Source organism: Lycium barbarum, chromosome 3, assembly GCF_019175385.1.
Source record: "Lycium barbarum isolate Lr01 chromosome 3, ASM1917538v2, whole genome shotgun sequence".
Lineage (NCBI taxonomy): Eukaryota > Viridiplantae > Streptophyta > Magnoliopsida > Solanales > Solanaceae > Lycium > Lycium barbarum.
Window position 1 is genome coordinate 63,166,412 of NC_083339.1, and position 20,113 is coordinate 63,186,524.

A 20,113-nucleotide genomic window follows, 5' to 3' on the forward strand; every position below is an offset into this window, starting at 1 on the left:
ATCCATAAAATTCAATTTAAGTTATATACAAGCATGAACCAAACAGAACTGAAACGAAAATGCGAAGTAAAAGGAGAATTATGGACCTTTTCCGGGTGCAGCGAAATGGAGCTTCGGATCCTTCCATCTACCTCGAAACACCACGAAACCCGAAATTATACATGCGCGAATACAAACAAATACTCAAGGCAAGAACAGAAAATGATTTAGTGTATTTTAATCGACAACCCAAAATATATGATCACTGCAAACTGATATACATATTTTCGGGAGATTTTTGCGGGCAACTAAAGCTTCTATTTTATGAGGGATTTCAGCGGCTGAACGACTTATTCTTGGGGAATTTCATGAATCGAAAAAATCCTCCCTTCAAATGAATGCAAGGACTGGTATTTATAGTTGCGAGCTAGGGTTTCTTGTGACGAAGAGAGAGAGGAGCGGGGGACAAGACGAAGTGGGGGTGACAGTGGCGTGGGGAACAGGAAGGAATGGGGTTGGCAGTGGCAACGTGGGAGCGAGGAGGAGCAGAAGAGAGAGAAGGGGTAGGGTAGAGAGTGGAAGAGAGAGGAGAGAAGTGAGAAAGAAGGGGGGGCGGCTCGGCTGAAGAGAAAAATGAAGGAAACCCTAATGGGTTTCCTTTATTAAGTGGAAGGGGCGAGTCGGGTCGGTGGTGTGGGCTGGGTATAGTTTAAATAATGGGCTGAGTTGAATTAAAATGTTGGGCTGGTTGTATATGAATAGGGTGTTGGGCTGGGTATTAAAATGGGAAGTGGCCTATGAAAATTATTTTGGGTTAATCCGAAAATATTGGGGGTGAATTGGGCTCGTATTTGAACTAATAATAATAATAATAATAATAATAATAATAATAATAATAATAATAATAGCTAGTAACTGTAATAGCATAATGAAACGCTGGTATTGATAAGAGGTTAATAATTATAGTAAAAAATACAAATATATTTTTTAATTTGCCAAAATATTAGAAAACGTAAATAGGTATTGCGGAGGAGAGGCGAGACAAAATTTGGTGTCAACATGTTGGACAATGTCCAACAGATAATTAACATGTTGCAACAACTTACCCAACAGATGAATCTGTTATAACATGCAACTAGTTTTTTACAACAGATGAGTAACCTGCTGAAACAAGTTACCCATCTGTTGGAAAATGTCCAACAGATGATAAAACTGCTGCAACAAGTTGACAATCTGTTGGACAATTTCCAATAAGTACCACAGCTGTTGCAACATATCACTTTATTTACTAATTTGATAACTTCTGAATCTGTTACAGTAAGTTTTTACAACAAGTACAATAATCTGTTGCAACAAATTACTAATCTGTTGTACAATATCCAACAGATGAGCAACCTGCTGCAACAAGTTACCCATCTGTTGGAAATTTTCCAACAGATGAGATACCTGCTGCAACAAGTTACCTATCTGTTGGACATTGCCCAACAGATGTGTAACCTTTTGCAACAACCTGTTAACTTGTTTTAAATAGGTTTTGCTTTTTATGATTTAGCACCATTATGATATATTTACTTTTTTGTTATAGGTTGTGAACCCGTGGCTTGTCCCAACAATAAGAGAGTTGGAGATGCCATGCCTTGTCACCTTTGTGCCTATAGAATTTGTGCCTGACAGACTGATTGATGGGTTCAAAGGGGAATTGGCTGGAGTGACAACCATCACTAGGGTTGATGATGTTGTAGCTGGTGGTGGTGGTCATGTTGCTGGTGGTCATGTTGTTGTTGGTGCTGGTGGTGATGTTGTTGTTGGTGGTGCTGATGTTGTTGGTGGTGTTGTTCAGCCTGTTGATGTTGTTGTTGGTGGTGGTGGTGTTGGTGATGATGTCCCAGCAAGTATTGCTGGGGAAATATTAAGAGATGATGATGCTAATATTGGTGGATTTACTCTAGTTCCTGGATTGAGTGATTTTTCCGGATTTGGTGGAAATTTTAGTGGTGGTGGATTGAGTGGTAGAAGATTTGTTGATGTTGGTGCCGATACTTCTAAGGTGCCCTCATGTGCTTGTGAGTGCACCACTTGCAAGGACAAAATGGATAATTTGATTAGAAAGGTGGATGAATTGGTGCAGGCCCAAGAAGCCACAAACACTTCTATGCAGAGGTTGATATCCAAGAGGGGTATCAAACCATCAAAGAATCTTTCCTCACCTTATACTCCTATTCATGCTCAGAGGAGGGGCAAAGCAATTGCCAAGGCACTTGCATCAGTTAGATCAAGAAGATCTGTTGCTACTCCTAGTAAGTCAATTGAGACTCCTCTTCTTGATGTTGGGCCAAAAGTGCTAAAGAAGGTGGACATTTTCAAGTCTGTACATGCCCAAAGAAAGAAAAAGGTTGAGACTGCAATCAAGTCCAAAAAGAGTGAGAGAACCATGTACTCAATGCATGAATTTGGAGCAGCAGACTTCAAGGCTCTGACAAGCATGGAAATTTAGTAGGAGGATTGGGTAAGTTTCAACACTTGTATATATCTATCTAATTCAGTATGTTGTTGCAACAAGTAGATAATCTGTTGCAACAAGTTAACTAGTTGTTGCAACAGTTCCTTTATTTTGTTGAATCTGCTGCACCAAGTTAACTAGGTGTTGCAACAAGTAGATAATCTGTTGCACCAAGTAACTAACTGTTTTACTACTTTTACTTTAGTATGTAGATGAAGTCCTGCTTCTAATGCGTATGAGGCAAATCAATTTCCCTGAGTACTATGATTCCACTGACATAATCCTGGACCTCAACTTTTACAACAACATGTCCAAGAGGTACGCAGAATTGACAAAAGAGAGTACATTTCCAAATGCCGTGTCTCTGAAGGTTAGACTTGCTGAATTCAAGTGGGATGATGATATGGTCGATTATTGTAGGGGTGTCAGACCCTACCCGGGAGGCTACTCGTGGGCTGGTGCAAAGAGGGTTTTAACAGTGATGAATATTAATGCCACACATTTTGTCACTCTCGAGTTCATGATTGAAGAGGGAGTGGTAAATGTGTATGACTGCAATGTTCCTGTCTATGAAGAATCTAATTTCTTTTGTTTCATGGAGCCGGTAATGGAATTGTGGCCCAAGTTATTGCAACATAGTGGAATGTTTGCACACTTGCCTGCAAAGTTACTCAATGAATCGTGGGAATTCAATAGGCTATAGAATCTCCCCCGCAATGTCACTGGTAGGGCATGTGGTTCGTGGTCAATTGCTTTTATGGAGGCTTTGCTTACCGGCACAACTGTGACAAAACCCGAAAGTCTAATCAGCGACAACTCTGTAGGGAGGATGCAATGGAGATGGGCATTAGGTGTCATTGAAAAGGTGTTGGAGCCCTAAGATGGGTTGATAAACAGTTCATTGATTTTGCGTTTTTTGGAGCCAAAATGTGGCCTGTTGAACAATTTAAGTATATATTAGGAGTTTTTTTATGACATTATGTAATTTAAGTATATATTAGGTGTTCAGTACTTTTCTAAGACATTTTGTTAAGTATATATTAGGTGTTCATTATTTAAGTTGTGTTCAATACACTATGTTCAGTGGTTTCAGTAGTTTTAAACAAGTCACAAAATCTAACAGCTGTTGAAGAAGTTGCAACAACTGACCCATCTGTTGCAATAAGTTTTTAATATGTTGCAACAGATGAGTAAGTTGTTGCAACAAGTTTGTAATTTTTTGCAACAGATGGTTCAGTTGTTGCAATATATGAGTCAATTGTTGCGACAAATCTAACTGATGTTGAAGAAGTTGCAACGACTAACCCATCTGTTGCAACAAGTTTGTAATTTGTTGCAACAGATGAGTCAGTTGTTGCAACAAGATGTAAATTTGTTGCAGCAGATGGTTTAGTTGTTGCAACATATGGGTTAGTTGTTGCGATAAATCTAACTGCTATTTTAGAAGTTGCAACAAGTTGATAATCTGTTGCAACAAGTTTGTTATCTGTTGCAACAGATGAGTCAGTTGTTGCAACAAGATGTAAATTTGTTGCAACAGATGGTTCAGTTGTTGCAACATATAGGTTAGTCGTTGCGATAAATCTAACTGTTGTTTTAGAAGTTGCAACAAGTTGATAATCTGTTGTAACAAGTTTGTGATCTGTTGCAACAGATGAGTCAGTTGTTGCAACAAATCTTTCAATTGTTGAAGAAATTGCAACAACTAACCCATCTGTTGCAACAACTAACCCATCTGTTGCAACAAGTTTGTAATCTGTTGCAACAGATGGGTTAGTTGTTGCAACAAGTTAATAATATGTTGCAACAAGTGCATTATCTATTGTAACGGATGAGTAACCTGTTTAAAAGCTTCACATTTAGTAAACAATAAGTATCATTGGTTTTCGTTGTTTACACCTAAATATGGGTGAATCAAGTAGTTCTCATCAAATTACACTAACAATCGCTCGATTTGGGAAGTATACGCTTAGTTGATCATATGTCCTGACTCAGAATACCATCAAATTGGTTAGGAACATTTAATAAACAATAAATATCATTGGATTTTCGTTGTTTACACCTAAATATGGGTGAATCAAGTAGTTCTCATCAAATTACACCAACGATCGCTCGATTTGGAAAGTATACGCTTAGTTGATCATATGTCCTGACTCAGAATACCATCAAATTGGTTAGGAACATTTAATAAACAAAATATCATTGGATTTTCGTTGTTTACACCTAAATATGGGTGAATCAAGTAGTTCTCATCAAATTACACCAACGATCGCTCGATTTGGGAAGTATACGCTTAGTTGATCATATGTCCTGACTCAGAATACCATCAAATTGGTTAGGAACATTTAGTAAACAATAAATATCATTGGTTTTCGTTGTTTACACCTAAATATGAGTGAATCAAGTAGTTCTCATCAAATTACACCAACGATCGCTCGATTTGGGAAGTATACGCTTAGTTGATCATATGTCCTGACTCAGAATACCATCAAATTGGTTAGGAACATTTAGTAAACACTAAATATCATTGGTTTTCGTTGTTTACACCTAAATATGGGTGAATCAAGTAGTTCTCATCAAATTACACCAACGATCGCTCGATTTGGGAAGTATACGCTTAGAATTTCCCATCAAATCAATGAAATTACCGTCTAATCCATTAAGGATGTTAGTAGATAAATATATTGATCACTAAATATCATTGAATCCCTTTGTTTAACACTAAATATCATTGGTTCCCTCTGTTAATAACTAAACATATGTGACTTATATCCTAGTTGTTGCAGCAATTTCATGATCTGTTGTAGCAATTACATAATCTGCTGCAACAATTGCATAATCTGTTGCAGTAATTACATAATCTGCTGCAACAATTGCATAATCTGTTGCAGCAGTTGCATAACCTGTTGCAACAAGTACATAATCTGTTGCAGCAATTGCATAATCTGTTGCAGCAGTTGTTTAACCTGTTGCAACAAGTACATAATCTGTTGCAGCAGGTAACATAGCTGTTGAACAAGTCATATCACTTGTTGGATGAAACAACTCATTCTATTTGTTGGATGAAACAAGTTAAGGACTTTCTGCAACAACTCATTCCATTTGTTGTAAAAACTCAAAACACTATAGGAACTTACTGTAACAAGTCATGTCACTTGTTGGAAAACCAAGTTAAGTTAGTTATTGCAACAAGTACATAATCTGGTTGGCAAAATCCCAACAAGTTACACAGCTGTTGCAACAAAAAATTTACTTGGTGAAAACTGTTCAGAAATTGCAAAACCACAGAACATACATTGGTGATTTGAGCAGATCAACATATCATTTAAACCAATTTTACTAACAGAAACAACATAAAAAAGTCATAAAGTCCAACTTCACAAACACAAACAATAGTAATTATTATTACAAGACATTGCAAATTTAACAACTAGGGAACAATTCGGTTTGGGCATGTAGTTTTTTTATGACCAGCTGTTTTGCATATGGAGCATTTATTTTTCCTCGTTGCAAGTGATTCCCCGATTCCACGACTCCTCTTTGTCCGTCTTCTTCCCGGTTTGCTCGGATCAACATGTGGAGGAGGTATTTCTCTCTCTAAAATCTCCATAGGAACTTCCCAAGATTCTTCAGAAGGCACAAGATTCATTTCCTCACAGTATGCAATTATGTAATTCTCCACCCTATAATATGAAGATGAGTAGTCATAAATCCGCCTTCCAAAGTCTTCACCATATTGGACTCGAAGCGCTGCCATAGTATGTGGGCAAGGTATTTTGTCCAGGTCAAAAACTCTACAAGTACAAGATCTTCTTTGCAGATCGACTGTTGCAACTGAACCGTGGCCAATGACGCTGAACTTGTAGTTGGCAATTTGATGGGCCAATAACTTATTACCCAAGTTGACAAATTTTGATATTTTTTTCCATTAAGGGAACAAAGATGGTTGGTGAGTCGATGAACTCCATACGCCTCTCATGAAATTTCTCAGTAAACCTCCTGTTTATGGAATCAAATAGAGTAGTAATGGGAAATTCTTTTTCAACATTGAACATTGAGTTCACCGACTCAGCAGCGTTTGTCGTCATAAAATCATACTTGACAAAACAAACATATTAGTGTTGGAACATGTGGCTGAGGCTCAGCTGTGTCAAAAATCACAACAAGTGCAATATCTGCCGCAACAAGTTACCTATTAGTTACAGCAGATACGTTACTTGTTGGAAATAGAAATGTGAAAATACCTATTTCCAGGGAAGAATGCCCTGCTCCATCTGTGGAATCCAGCACGTTCAAGATGTTCGGCGGCCCCAGGAACCAAATCTCTGATTTGATTGAAATGGTCATTGAAGACATCAATATTGTACGCTTTTGCTGCTTTATAAAATTGAGATACGACTGCCCTATTGTGAAAGGTGGTTCTCAGATTTTCCCCGAGGTGCCTCATGCAAAAACCATAATGACATGTAGGGAAGACAATTGAAACCGCCTTTTTGATACTTGGATGTCTATCAGAAATTATGCACAACTCATGGGTATCCTCTATATAGCTTCTCATTTGTTCAAAAAAATATTTGTATGAAGCATCACACTCCTTGTCCACTACACAAAATGCCACTGGAAAAATATGATTCTCCGCATCTTGTGCAACTGCTGACAACAACACTCCTTCGTACTTGCTCTTCAAGAATGTCCCATCGACAGCTATGACTTTTTTCATTTGCGCGAAACCAAGCATCCAAGCCTTATAGGCTACAAAAACGTACTTGAACTTCCCATTTTCATCAACCTTTAATGCCGTCTTACTTCCCGGATTTGCAGAACGAAGCATATAACGGTACGCATCAAGCACCGTATACCCGTGCTCATGTGTCCCCCTCGTCAAAGCCTTTGCAATCTCCATGCCCTTCCAGACCTTCCAATAACTTACATTACAACCCAAATCTGTATGGATTGATTGACTCATATCTTTTGTAGATGGGCCTTTACCGTAAGGAAACTTATCTTTGAAGTATTCACCAATGACTTTCGCAGTAGCGTGTGGATTATGGCTCGTAATGTGCTCAGAACCACATATGTGATGCTTTATGTAAGTTCTGATACAAAATCTGTCAGAACTTAAAAGCTTCACAACCCTCAGCCACCACTTGCACTCCGGATGTACACATCTGAAGCAATACACAGTATGCGAATTAATCACCTTCTTGATTCTAAAATCTTTCTTCAAGCAAGCAAGTTTCAACCAAGTGGCTAGTTCTTCCTTGTTCTTGAATGACATTCCTTTATAAAAAACCTGTTTCATCATCTTGAACATGGCTAGACTGTATTGATTGTGTAGTGCCCAATGTATTGCTCGCAACTTCGGGTATAGGAATCGGGTCAGCCCTACTTCCATTATCTGGGATATCCACATCCACCCCATCTAATTCATCATTTAACATATCTTGTTGGTCTCGAGATAAATTGTGGTTCTCTACCGGGCTTCCAACAACGTATACCCTTAAAATGGGCCTAGTTACATCATTCAAATAAGCACGCAAATGAACCTGATCAGTTATCTTAAATGGCAAGACCCTCTGATTTTCAAAAAAGCTATGCATGTAAGTGATGGCAAGATCTTTTGGTTCACAAGTTAATTCGCAATAGTTGATGATTAGGTTCACAAAATCATCGAACATAACATCTCTTTGGATAGTCATCGCTATCGTCTCTAATGTGTCACTACCCTTCTATCGCCAAATATATCGATTGTTCTTCTCGATCCATTCACCATGGCAATCAACCCCTATTGTTATTGAGTCCCCCATTAGTGGTGTTCGAGGTACCTGAAGATATTTTGTTTAATAAAAAATTGGTTATGAGAGTACATACCAATCTATAACAAAATGAAACAGCTGCAGCAGTTGTTCCAACAGATTATTGACTTGTTGGAACAAGTGGACTACTTGTTGCAACAAGTAATAAAATTGTTGCAACAAGTCACTAGTTAGAGTCAGCTTCAGTTTTTTTGGGGTAATGTTTCAGACTGTTGAAGATGTCCAACAGATTATCGAGTTGTTGCAACAAGTGTATTACTTGTTGCAACAAGTAGTACACTTGTTGCAGCAAGTCAATAATCTGTTGGAAGCAGCTTCAGTTTTTTGGGTTCTGTTTCCGGCAAAAACTGAAGCTGACTCCAACAGATAGTTGAGTTGTTGCAACAAGTGGAACACCTGTTGCAACAACTATACAACTTGTTGCAGCAAGTCAATAATCTGTTGGAAGTAGCTTCAGTTTGTTAGGTTACGTTTCAGACAAATATTGAAGCTAACTCCAACAGATAGTTGAGTTGTTGCAACAAGTGGAACACCTGTTGCAACAACTATACAACTTGTTGCAGCAAGTCAATAATCTGTTGGAAGCGGCTTCAGTTTTTTGGGTTCTGTTTCAGACAAAAACTGAAGCTGACTCCAACAGATCGTTGAGTTGTTGCAACAAGTGGAATACATGTTGCAACAACTCACTCAGTTGTTGCAGGTTATTTATTTAACAATTACAACAACTTCATAATCTGTTGTAGAAGTTGCAACAACCACATTATATGTTGCAACAACTACAACAGCTACTGTAAGTTGTTGGAAAATCAGTAGATTTATACCCAGGTGAAAAATTGAAATAAAATAGCATTGTTGTACTTACCAAATGAGCGGAAAACACTTATGAAGTAATTGCCAGTGCTAAACCAACAAAATCCAGTCAAAAAATTGCAAAATCAGGTGGTCACATTTTTTTCTTTCTTGAGCAACAATGGCGGACGAAGAAGAAGAAGAAGAAGAAGAAGAAGAAGAAGAAGAAGAAGAAGAAGAAGAAAGCAGAACAATGGAATGAGTTATGAAGTAATTCCCAGTGCTACACGAATGAAATCCAGTCAAAAAATTGCAAAATCAGGTGGTCTTGTTTTTTCCTTTCTTGAGCAAAATCCAGTCAAGACGAAGAAGAAGAAGAAGAAGAAGAAGAAGAAGAAGAAGAAGAAGAAGAAGAAGAAGAAACGAGCAGCAGGATAAGAAGAAGAAGCAGCAAGAAGAAGAAGAAGAAGAAACGAAGCAAAAAAGAAGAGCCAAAAATGGTGGAAACGACGCAGGCAAACAAAAAATTTGGCGCGTTGTTTTGGCTCTGTAGGGTTTATATGGGTTGGGTCAAAGTGTTAAAAATAAAACTTGGGAGCAAAGTGTAAAAAAGAAAGCTTGGGGTCAAAGTGTTAAAAATATAACTTTGGGGTGAGTCAAAACTCTCTAATCACTAATCCAAAGTTTATCACCTCTACTCAATTAAAAAAAACTAGAGTTACCCCAACTCAATTTTAAAACCTATTTGTCACCTATCATTAAAAGGCCCAATTAACTTTACCCCCTCTATTAGGTTTTTGGCTTAAAATTAGAGAAAATTGTACTGTATATTAATTGAGGCAATAATGCTATCAAAATTGACCTTTTTTTTTTTTAAGTTTTACAAAAAATGACCCAAAATTTTCTCTCTCACTCTCCCTCCCTCGCTCTCTCTCTCTTTCTCTCTCTCTCTGTGGCTTCTTATATGTTTGTATATGTTGGTATAAGTGTCTGTACATGCTTGTATATGTCTGTATATGTTTGTATATTTTGGTGCTATTTTTTGTAATGTAAGTTTTGGGCTATTTTTTGCAATGTAAGTGACCAACTTGTATATTTCTGAAATTTTCCCTTAAAATTAAGCTACTAATTTTTATTTTTTTCTTTTGTCAGGAAATTCCCAAAATTATTAAGAATGGAATGTTCATTGGTCGGATCTAATCGGATTTAGCACATTTTGAATTATAATTTCAGATTTTGTAAAATGCGATCCAAATTTAATCTAAATTAACCTCGGATGGAATCAAATTTTTGATATTTGGTTCGGATAAACAATTCAAATTTCGGATTGGATTGTATGCCTTGTTAAGATGCTCATAGCACTACTGCGACACACCAATATCCCAACACTTAGTTCATAATCATCATCAACCAATGTATAAATAAAGTTCATTAAACAAAATCATCAACAAAATAAACTACAATTATCAACAAAGTAAACTAAAATTTCAAACAAATGCGTAATAACCTAAAATGAATAAGCAATGTTTTACATGTATCTATATATTTCGAGTCAGATTGATTTAAAATTGTAGCAACCTGTATCTGATCTGTATATCCGAAATTAAAAACATAACCCATTTATGAATTAAATATCTGAAATCTGATTATCCGACTAGCGCGGATCGGTTCAGATTATCCGAACTGTGTACAGCCCTACTTGAGCTGACATGTGATAGTATTTGGTTTGCCCGTAGGTGGCATGTTGATGATCTTGAAAGAAGAACTTAATATGAACAATGACATCATTATTATTTTTTGTGATCTTTTAGATAGCGGAGAAGAGCAGGTACATGCGGATCGCATGAATTAGGAGTATTTGCTATTTTCGAGTGTTGGTGAGCCCACATTCTTGTTCGTGAGGTTCCACCGAGTCATTTATTATTTGGTATTAATTTCGGGATGTGTTGAGTTGGATTATTTTCTTAGAAGCTCCATAAACGGACAAGTGTGCTTGGCTTGTGGGTGTTGCCATGTGTGGCAGATATTGCAGATTTTTATTATTTATATCATTCGCTTATTCTTATTAAATATTGTATGGACTTTAAATCTTCATAATTGGTTTAGTTAATATTAATGGGGCATTAGGCGCTTTTGGTTTGGTTCCTTAGCATCGGATGCCTGTTGCGTTAGGATCGGATTTAGGGAGCGACAAAGTAAACACCCCCCCCCCCCTCCCCCCAACCCCACAAACCCCCTCCTTGAATAGAAATTTCGCGTTCAAGCCTTAAAAAAGAATTCGTTTTTGGTAGAGAACACTTTGAGAGGATCTTCGATGGTGGAGCCTGTCAAGAACAACTAGTGAAACTTCATGACGCGAATTCATATTAATCTAGACCTCGCAAAATGAAACTTTTAGATATTGATCCGAATTAGTCAGGTTGAATATGTCACACTTCAAAACAAAACATAGATGGAGAAATAAAAAAAAGACAAAAAAGTTTAATTAAATTGTAGTTTTTGCATTCAAGCATGTAGCTTACTAGTTATGAAGTGAATGTAAATATTGAATACCAAAATTTAAAATCTACAAAAAAAAAAAAAAAATCTCTTCTACCTAAATCTATATATAATATAAAGTTAGGCATAAACAAGGTGATGTGACACCTCTCTATGGCCTAGAATACTATTTATCTTTTTTCTCATTTTAAATTAATGTATTATATATTAAATAGCTAAGAACTCACTCTCTTAATTCTATTAATTATACCTCTTAATTCTCTCAATTACACCTTTCCCATTTCCTCTCAATAGTTGAAATTGTTTAAGAAACTTTCTACGTTTAAACTATTCACTTACTAGCAAAATCAATGCTTGCTCCTCATTCTGAAAGCATGCAAGAGGGACAATTAGTATTTAATTGCCTATAATTAGCATTTATTAATTCTTTTTAGCATGTTTTAAAAATGGCCGTCCAGTTAATTGCTTGAGTTAGGTAACATCTCCTTCTATTCTCTCTCTCTCTCTCTCTTAATATAATTTCTTTTCTCTTAATTTTGTCTCATTCTTTTTGTGGTATTTAATTAGTTGAATTGTGTGTGTCGTATTTTTGTTTGATTCTTCTTCTTATTGGTGTTCTTGATTTTTGATTTCTCATGATTTTCTTGAGCTTTTAGTGATAGCGTATTGTACAGAACCAAAAAAATCATATGAAGTCTCAATCTTGTGGCAAAGGAACAAAATTTCACAGATAGAGATTTGAAGTATTTTTCTTCTGAGACTTTCCGTTATAATGTATTACTTTTGAAATATTTGTTGAGAATTTTATTTAATTGTAGTGAAATTAAAAGGAATGTGATTGAAACAATATGCAATATGTTCGTAGGAATATCATTTAGATTACATGTGATTGGATTGTATTTGCAAGAATGAAACGAAGAATTAACAAAAAACACATTGCTCTAAGTGAGAAAATTGGTTGTGTTCATGGGAAAACCATTTTCAAGGGACGAAGAGGGAGGAGGGGTACCAGAAAGAATTGTGAACTTGTGTAGTTTTGAGAACTTGAGCAATTTGGTGGTGATTACGAACGGGAAGGATCGGCCAACAACCTCTTTGCAGATAGATAACAACACCTATTTAGTCGGACTCCAATGCGATATCAGACATCGGTTGGGGGAAAAGAAAAAAAAAAGACTGCCTATTTCAGGAAGGGTAAACCCGGAGATTGGAAAAATCATCTAATACCTAACAGAATGGATCGTATCACAAAAGAAAAGCTAAGAGGACCAGGCTTTAAATTTGGCGCGTCAACCGCAACGTCAAGCACTACAAATTCATAGAAAAAGAACTTTGTCATATAACTAAAATCCTATTTCTCCCAATTGAAAATTGTATGTTTGAGTGGTTTCATTATCTTTCAGCACATCACTCCAGTTATTTTATTTTTTTCATCTAACTGGTAATTATTTTTTTCATGTTATAGTTTCTATTTAAAATCATGCTTATCAAGTCTTCCATTCAACAAGAACTACATCAGTTTTTTGCTTTACATGACAAGATCTAAATGAGGGACAAATAAGTTTTATGCCTTAGCAGCAGGGTCTTTTATTCTAATAGAATCATTGAGTATTGTGAAAAGGGTCAAAATATCCCCGAACCACTCGAGATAGCACAACTTTATCCTCCATTTCATTTTTGGACCAAAATTGTCCACTGTATTTTTGGTATTGTATGATGAAGAACAAACTTATAATAAAAGCTAAACAAAATTACTTATATATTTATACTATAATACTTATATATCTATATTTTTTTTTCTATAAAACTAGGTAAAAAAAGAGTGATGTAAAACATCTCTTTGGCCAATAAATATAATTATTTCTTTTCTCCTTCTTTTGGCATTTTCTCTATTTTTCTCATTTATATGCCAAGTGACACAACACAAATTATAATAATTTAATTCTCTTAACTATCTCTTAATGATGTTAAATGTGCTTAACTTTTTCCCTTCCAAAGATGAAAGAAACGCTGCATAACGTGGTGAGTATGGGGATATGAAACAACATTTAAGTCTTTCCGAAAATTTACTACTCCAATAACTAACAGTATTTCAATATGAACCCATATATTAGTTGTAATAAACCCATATACTTTATTAAGAAGTTACATAGATGAAAAGTTGTGAATTATGAAGGTAGGCTATATAATAATTTGTGGGTAGTAACTTATTGCATCCGTGAAAATCTTCAAACCCAACAATAAAGATTTCATTAGAGAAAGGAGAGAAATCAAGCATAGGGAGCACTAAACATGATTATCAGATAATTAACAATCGGTTTGGGGTATAGTTATTCTTTCAATATCCTTCTATTTGTATAATTATCTTATTTTTCATGTCAAAATATATGCAATATTTTATTTGGATTTGTTTTTCTATTAATGTATTTTTCCTTATGAATTTAATTTTAATTTTTTTTCTTCCGCATGTCTCACAATATATTTATTTTTGTTTTTTGGTACAATAAATATTTCAGATTTGTACAACTAATTCACATTAAAAAAGATAACAGCAAATTCACTAGTTTATGAAATAATTAACGTGTTTAAGTTGTGATGAAAAAAATACTATTCTTTCCATCTTAATTTAGGTGAAGATATTTGATTGTGCGTGAAATTTAAAAATGACAGAAAGACTTTTGAAATTTATGATCTAAAATAAAATATAAATTTTTGTGATTATATATTATCTCACTAACAGTAAAATTAAGTTATTTTTTGTAACCAACTAAAAATGAAAGAGTATGAAATGAATTGGGGATGACCTTACTAACAGTGATTTCCCCAAGCTGATGAAACAAACCGGCAGGCATCAGAGCGCCAAAATAAGTAGGCTTTTATTCTTGCTCCAATCGAAATGGGAGAAGACGAAGATCAGAGACTCCAAATTCGGCCTTCTCTTAAATCTCAGACTTGCTTTAATAATTATCCCAAATGGAAAGATAAGGTGTAGTTGTGTTATCTCTTTGTTTACTTGTACAAATTTCATTGATGATGATGAATCCCAAATTAAAAAACTGTTTGTAGCTTAGAGAAAATTGTTACAAAAGGGTCAGAGAAGATCGAAGCCGCCTTGTTTGGAAATTAAGGTTGGCCAACCACCAACCACATCATCAGGTCATTTCTCATCTCAACCTCTTTTCATCTATACTCAAATATTACATTCTATTTTGACTCATTTCTACTCAGTATTCGCCCTATTGTATGTGATTTTCGGATGAATATTTTATCTACTGCACACTCTTGCCTTAATATGGGAACCGATAGTTACTGCTTCTTTGGTCATCTTTAACTTGTTGTTGAAACCTCTAAAAAGATTATAGCTACGACTATTAGCCTGGAGACAACAGAGTTCTCATAGTTTTGTTATTGTCATTTCTCGAGTACTCAAGTCTAGCAATTTAGCATTAAGCAATTTGTAATGGGGTCAGGTCATCTAATTTTATGAATCAGCACCAGAGGTGGATCTACAATTTTAACTTCCTTTTAAGGTTCTTAGCGCTGAACTCATTGTACCGTTAAAATTATGAGTTTACATCTAATTTTGTTGAAATTTATGTGGGTTTTCACATATCTATCATTGCCAAAGGGTTAGCGAAAAATATGATCAATAAAAGCAATTGATCCTTATAGGTGATGTCAACTAGTTAAGATGAAGGTTTATCCTGTTATTCATGATACTATGCTTATAGCTGGGCCTGGTGTTACCGCTTACCAGGAGTCTTTTTAGTTTGTTTAGAGATTTGTATCTCAGTAGGAAATGTTGAGAATCTCTAATGTTAGGAAATCTAAAATTGAAGAATATTGGAATGGGACGAGTCCAAATAGAGCGAAATGGATAGTGAGGATTCATATGCTAATTCAACTAGTTTGGAATCGTGGCATAGTTGTTTTTGTTGTATATCTCATGCAAGCTGGTCAACATTCTTTTAGTTATATCATCCCTATTTTTCCCTATGCAAAGGCATACTATATTCTAGCACCAATCATTCTTGATCAAGGCTTCCTGTAAAGTATTTATTATTTAGATATCTTTACTATCAAACAATCGAGAAAAGAGGAGAAAGACCCAGCAGAGTGGAGTATCATGGCTGATCCCATGTGTAAAAGAACGTGCATTGTTTCAATAGAACTTTGCCTACAAAGTGGCTATGGAGGTTTGACCCATTGAATGACCATCAATAGGAGAAGGGCTGCAACCTTGTTGTTAATGTTCTTCCCTATGTAGTTGTCTTGGAAAAGTAATTGGAACAGCACTTGAGTTTGTTGTATGTCGCTCAACAACAAATAATCTGTAAGTTCTCTCAAGGTGATTTTCTTTGGTACTCATAAGTAAAGGCTTGGACAAAAACTATCTTCGAGGATACATTTGTCTATCAGACGATAAATCTACATTGTGTAAGCTCATTGTGGTAAACCGACAAGTTTCTCCTCTTCTCTATTATATCTCTTGGTGTCTAGGGGTATCAGAAGACCTTAGCTAGGACAGATATTTTCCAGTGACAAGACTTCACGAGTTCATTGCATCTGAAATTTCTTTTATCCCTACAATTTCTGCTCTTTTTATGCATATCCAATGGAACCCTATGATTAGACTCCTATTTGTCATTATTAATAAGCTTTTCCTTTAAAAATGAAAGTTGCTTTCTAAAATTTGCTACTTTTTCAAAAGCTTGGTGATCAGTTTGCCTCCTAACTTATCCCTCTTTGTATCTCCAAGAAAGTAATTAGTTTGTTCCATAAACTTATATTATACTATGTGGTCGCAGGATCTCATCAAGTCATCTCTAGAGGACATAGTTTCTGATGAAATACAGAAATTTAAGCACTCATATCAGAGTGAGAGTTTTGATAATTCTAAATTCTCCCTCGCACTGGATGATACTGTATGGGAATATAATGGCCTTCATGAAGCTTATCAAGGTGATTGTGAGGAAATGCTGCTCGAAATGCAGAGGATTTTTTATGAAGATCTCAGGATGGAAGAAACAAAAGGTAAATGTTTCTCCAAATCATCTGCAATTTGGTGCTCCGCCTTGTTGGTGGGTTTTTGAGAACTTCTTAGTTTTCTGAATAGACGTAGTCTGCTGTATATGAACTGAGAAAAAAAGAATTTGTTATTGAGGAGCTTATAGACTCATCATGCTTTTATAGTATTTTGCCATGACTTTTTATACTGCTTTGAATTGCTTGTCCTTGTGCCGAGGGTCTATCGGAAACAACTCTGTGCCTCCCAAGGTAGGGGTAAGTCTGCGTACATTCTACCCTCCTCAAACCCCACTTTGTGGGATTTCACTGGGTATGATGTTGTTGTTGAGCTTATAGACTCACTCATTTCTCCAAAGTTAGAAGGTGACAGAAAGTCTTGAATGATCATCTACCAAACAGAACTAGCTATTCTTTTTTGCATTTTTTTGGTTTCATCTTTTCTCGTGAAGGATGGAGGGGGGGTTATTTTAAGAATCACATTTCAATTAACCTTCGCTATGAGTTAAATTGTTATGTTTTCTCACAGAACGAGTTCCAACTGAAACTTTTATGGTTTCTCACAGAACAAGTTCCAATTGAAACTTGGGAGGATGAAGAAGATGAGTATTTGGCTCGTGCAGTATACGAACACATGAACATCAATGAGAAGGTATGTGGTCCACAATAAAAGCCAAAGGAAAAAAGCAACATTTTAAATTATCAGTTCAGATTAGTCAAAAAATTAAAGATGTGCATCTTTCTTGTTAATTTTTGGTTAGAACACCCTAAAACTTGCTACTTTTCACTAAGCAAGGAGTTAAATTTTTTAACTTAGGAGTTAAATTTTTTAACTTATCTGTTACATGAGAATGCGAGTCCTAGCATGACATTAGTGGTCAAAAAATTTCTATCAACTTTTAATTTGACTACTCTTTTATACACTGTATACTTTTCCCACTGAAAAATAAAATTATGACGGTAATCTTTTCAATTTGGCCTTCATCTAATGGGGTCCTACCTTCATGACAAAATGTTTGGTCTAATAATGACATTAGAGCAAATGAGATGGACAATTGGTTGCGTCGTAATGAATATATTAAGCAGGATCAGTTAGAAGATGGCTAATGGAAGGAAAGCTGTGACCGTTTCATGTGTTCACATTTGTACATAGGTTCTTTGTTCATGATTAGTATTTGCTGATTCATACAAGTTATGCCTTTTGGGTTTGTTTATATGTTTTAGTTGCACATGCATACATTCAAGACAATTTTTCGTTTCACATGGTCTTTGTCATTTGTCTGGCACTTCTGATAATAGGTGACTTTTTTGAATTACCTTGACGTTTACAATAGGATGGCAAGGAGGTTTGGTGTCCCATCTGCAAGCAAGGAGATTTGAAAGAGAACTGTCATCATATCTATTGCTCTCTCTGTGGACTCATGCTCAACAGAGATGATGAGGTTAGTCATTTTGTATTTCCATGTCTTATGTATTTTTTAGATTCTCTGAAAACATTATTACTTTTTAAGTGATTAGAGACTTCTCTCAAGGTTTTTGATTTACACTAATGGCTGCCTGGTTTTTATATCACCTTATCAAACAAAAAGAAAAATAAAAAATGGCTGCCTGGTTTGAATCAATTACGCCTTTGTTTAGTTGAGTCAATTACGCCTTTGTTTAGTTACTTCCTTAGGTATGACATGGAACATATTTTCCCGCTGCAGTCTTGCTCTTTTTTGTTTTTATCTGCAAACCAGAATCTTCGCATACCAGATTTTGAACTGTTGCTATAATCTATTATTGTGAAGTGGTAAGTATGACATTTTGGGCGTTGGTGCAGGGTAGAAAACTGGTAAATTTTGTGTCACTTGAGTATTTGCTCCTAAGATAACATTTGAGTTTTATGCATGTATTTGTCTGCATTATGGGTTTAGTGAAAGACTAGGTGTTTTTTTTTTTCCTTTTTTTTTCCCCTTCAAATTTTGGATTTCAAAACGTTTTAAATATGATTAAAAGTATCTGATAGCCATTTTTTCCAGGTCAATCTAGAGGTGTTACGCAATAGATTGGGTGAAGCTCATTCAGATCATCTTGATCGGGGATGCAGGTTAAAACCCAAATTCTGCGTTGAAACTAGATTTAATCTGACTGCTCTGTACATTACCTGTCAGGGATGCGGCATGTTCGAGGTTGTAATATAGCCGTTTTCTTTCTTAAAGCTGTGCTCTTTTCCTTCTTCAGTTGATTGTAATAGTTTGCATATTTCATTCATGTGGATACGTGAGTTATAGGTGATATATTTGCTGAAGTTGATCAACGAAGGGCGGGTAGAAACTATTTCTCTTGTTTTTGTGGTTGATTGAACGACGTCACTTCAGTGTTGCTCCTCTCTTATCAGTGGCGAATCCAGGATTCTGGGTTCGTGGGTGCTTAACTTTTCTTTGACGTAAAGTGATTATAGTATAAGTGTACAGCTATTTCATGAACACAAAGGTGAAAAAAGTTAATGTGAAAACTCATACTATTAATGTTATGAATATCGGGAATTTGTGATGAAAAACACGAGAAATGTTTTTTTGGGTGAGTTTTGCGCTTCTAAAAGAACTGTCCATCTTTAGAAGTAGTCAAACTTTGGAGCGAAGGCGGAGCTAGAATTTAGAGTTTATGAGTCTTAACTTGGTGCCAAACTCATAATCGTTTAGAATTTAGAGTTTATAAGTCTGAACTTGCTGCCAAACTCATAATCGTCATAGTTAATGGGTTCACAATTAAATATTTATACATATTTAATAAAAAAAATAGACCCTTGTGGTTCGGCCGTTCTCCGGACCTCGCGCATAGCGGGAGCTTAGTGCACCGGGCTGCCCTTTTTATTTAATAAAAAAAAATTAATACATCCACAGGATCTAAACAAAAGTTAGTAATTAATACTCTCGCTCCGTCCCTGCTTCGGAGTCTTTCATTTTTTTAAGTAGATTTTTTTTTTCTTTCTTTGCTATAGAGAATTAGATAAAGTAAAAAAAGCAAGTAAAGAAATAAAGAAGGTAAAACAATAGCCAACGAAAAAATAATCTGAAAAGAATTAGTAGTATTGGGACAAAAAATTGTACCAGAAAGAATTACTAAAAGAGAAGGACCTAATTGGGCAAAAGAAAGAACATGAGTACCTTACCTTGATAATAATAATAATAATAATAATAATAATATAAGGAAGAAGGATTAGTTTGACCGGTTAAACTCTCCATTGTTTGGAGAGAAGTCAACCCTCGCCTCCGTAAATTCATAAACCCTTTAGCACCCTTTCTTCAGCAAAGCACCCGATAGACATTTCATTTATTGGGTGCTTGTTCACTCTTTTTATACATTTTCTTGAGTTTTCTACCTAAATTCTACGTATCCGTGTCCAGCTCAATGGGTGCTCAAGCACCCAAATTTAATATGTAGATCCGCCATTGTTATCACAGTGGCTCCATTTCTTGCTTTTGGCAAACGCCAACCAAAGGAACAATATTTTTCGAGACAC

The 20,113-nt window shown here is 35.7% G+C and overlaps 1 protein-coding gene across 1 annotated transcript; it reads left to right on the top strand.

The window, feature by feature from the left end:
- The first annotated feature begins 14,340 nt into the window (after positions 1-14,340).
- Positions 14,341-18,982, top strand: LOC132631430 (uncharacterized). The gene is made up of 6 exons (XM_060347004.1): positions 14,341-14,569; positions 14,650-14,739; positions 16,392-16,617; positions 17,175-17,260; positions 17,943-18,050; positions 18,630-18,982. The coding sequence occupies exons 1-6, from the start codon at positions 14,480-14,482 to the stop codon at positions 18,789-18,791; spliced, it is 762 nt and encodes a 253-aa protein (XP_060202987.1). The 5' UTR covers positions 14,341-14,479; the 3' UTR covers positions 18,792-18,982.
- Positions 18,983-20,113: the final 1,131 nt, after the last annotated feature.

What these genes read in the sequence shown, in the direction of transcription:
- LOC132631430 (XM_060347004.1), top strand. Translation starts at nt 14,480, where the DNA reads ATGGGAGAAGACGAAGATCAGAGACTCCAAATTCGGCCTTCTCTTAAA. An exon ending in ACCACCAACCACATCATCAG is followed by an intron (nt 14,740 to 16,391) that starts GTCATTTCTCAT and finishes ATGTGGTCGCAG; the next exon opens with GATCTCATCAAGTCATCTCT. An exon ending in ACATGAACATCAATGAGAAG is followed by an intron (nt 17,261 to 17,942) that starts GTATGTGGTCCA and finishes CGTTTACAATAG; the next exon opens with GATGGCAAGGAGGTTTGGTG.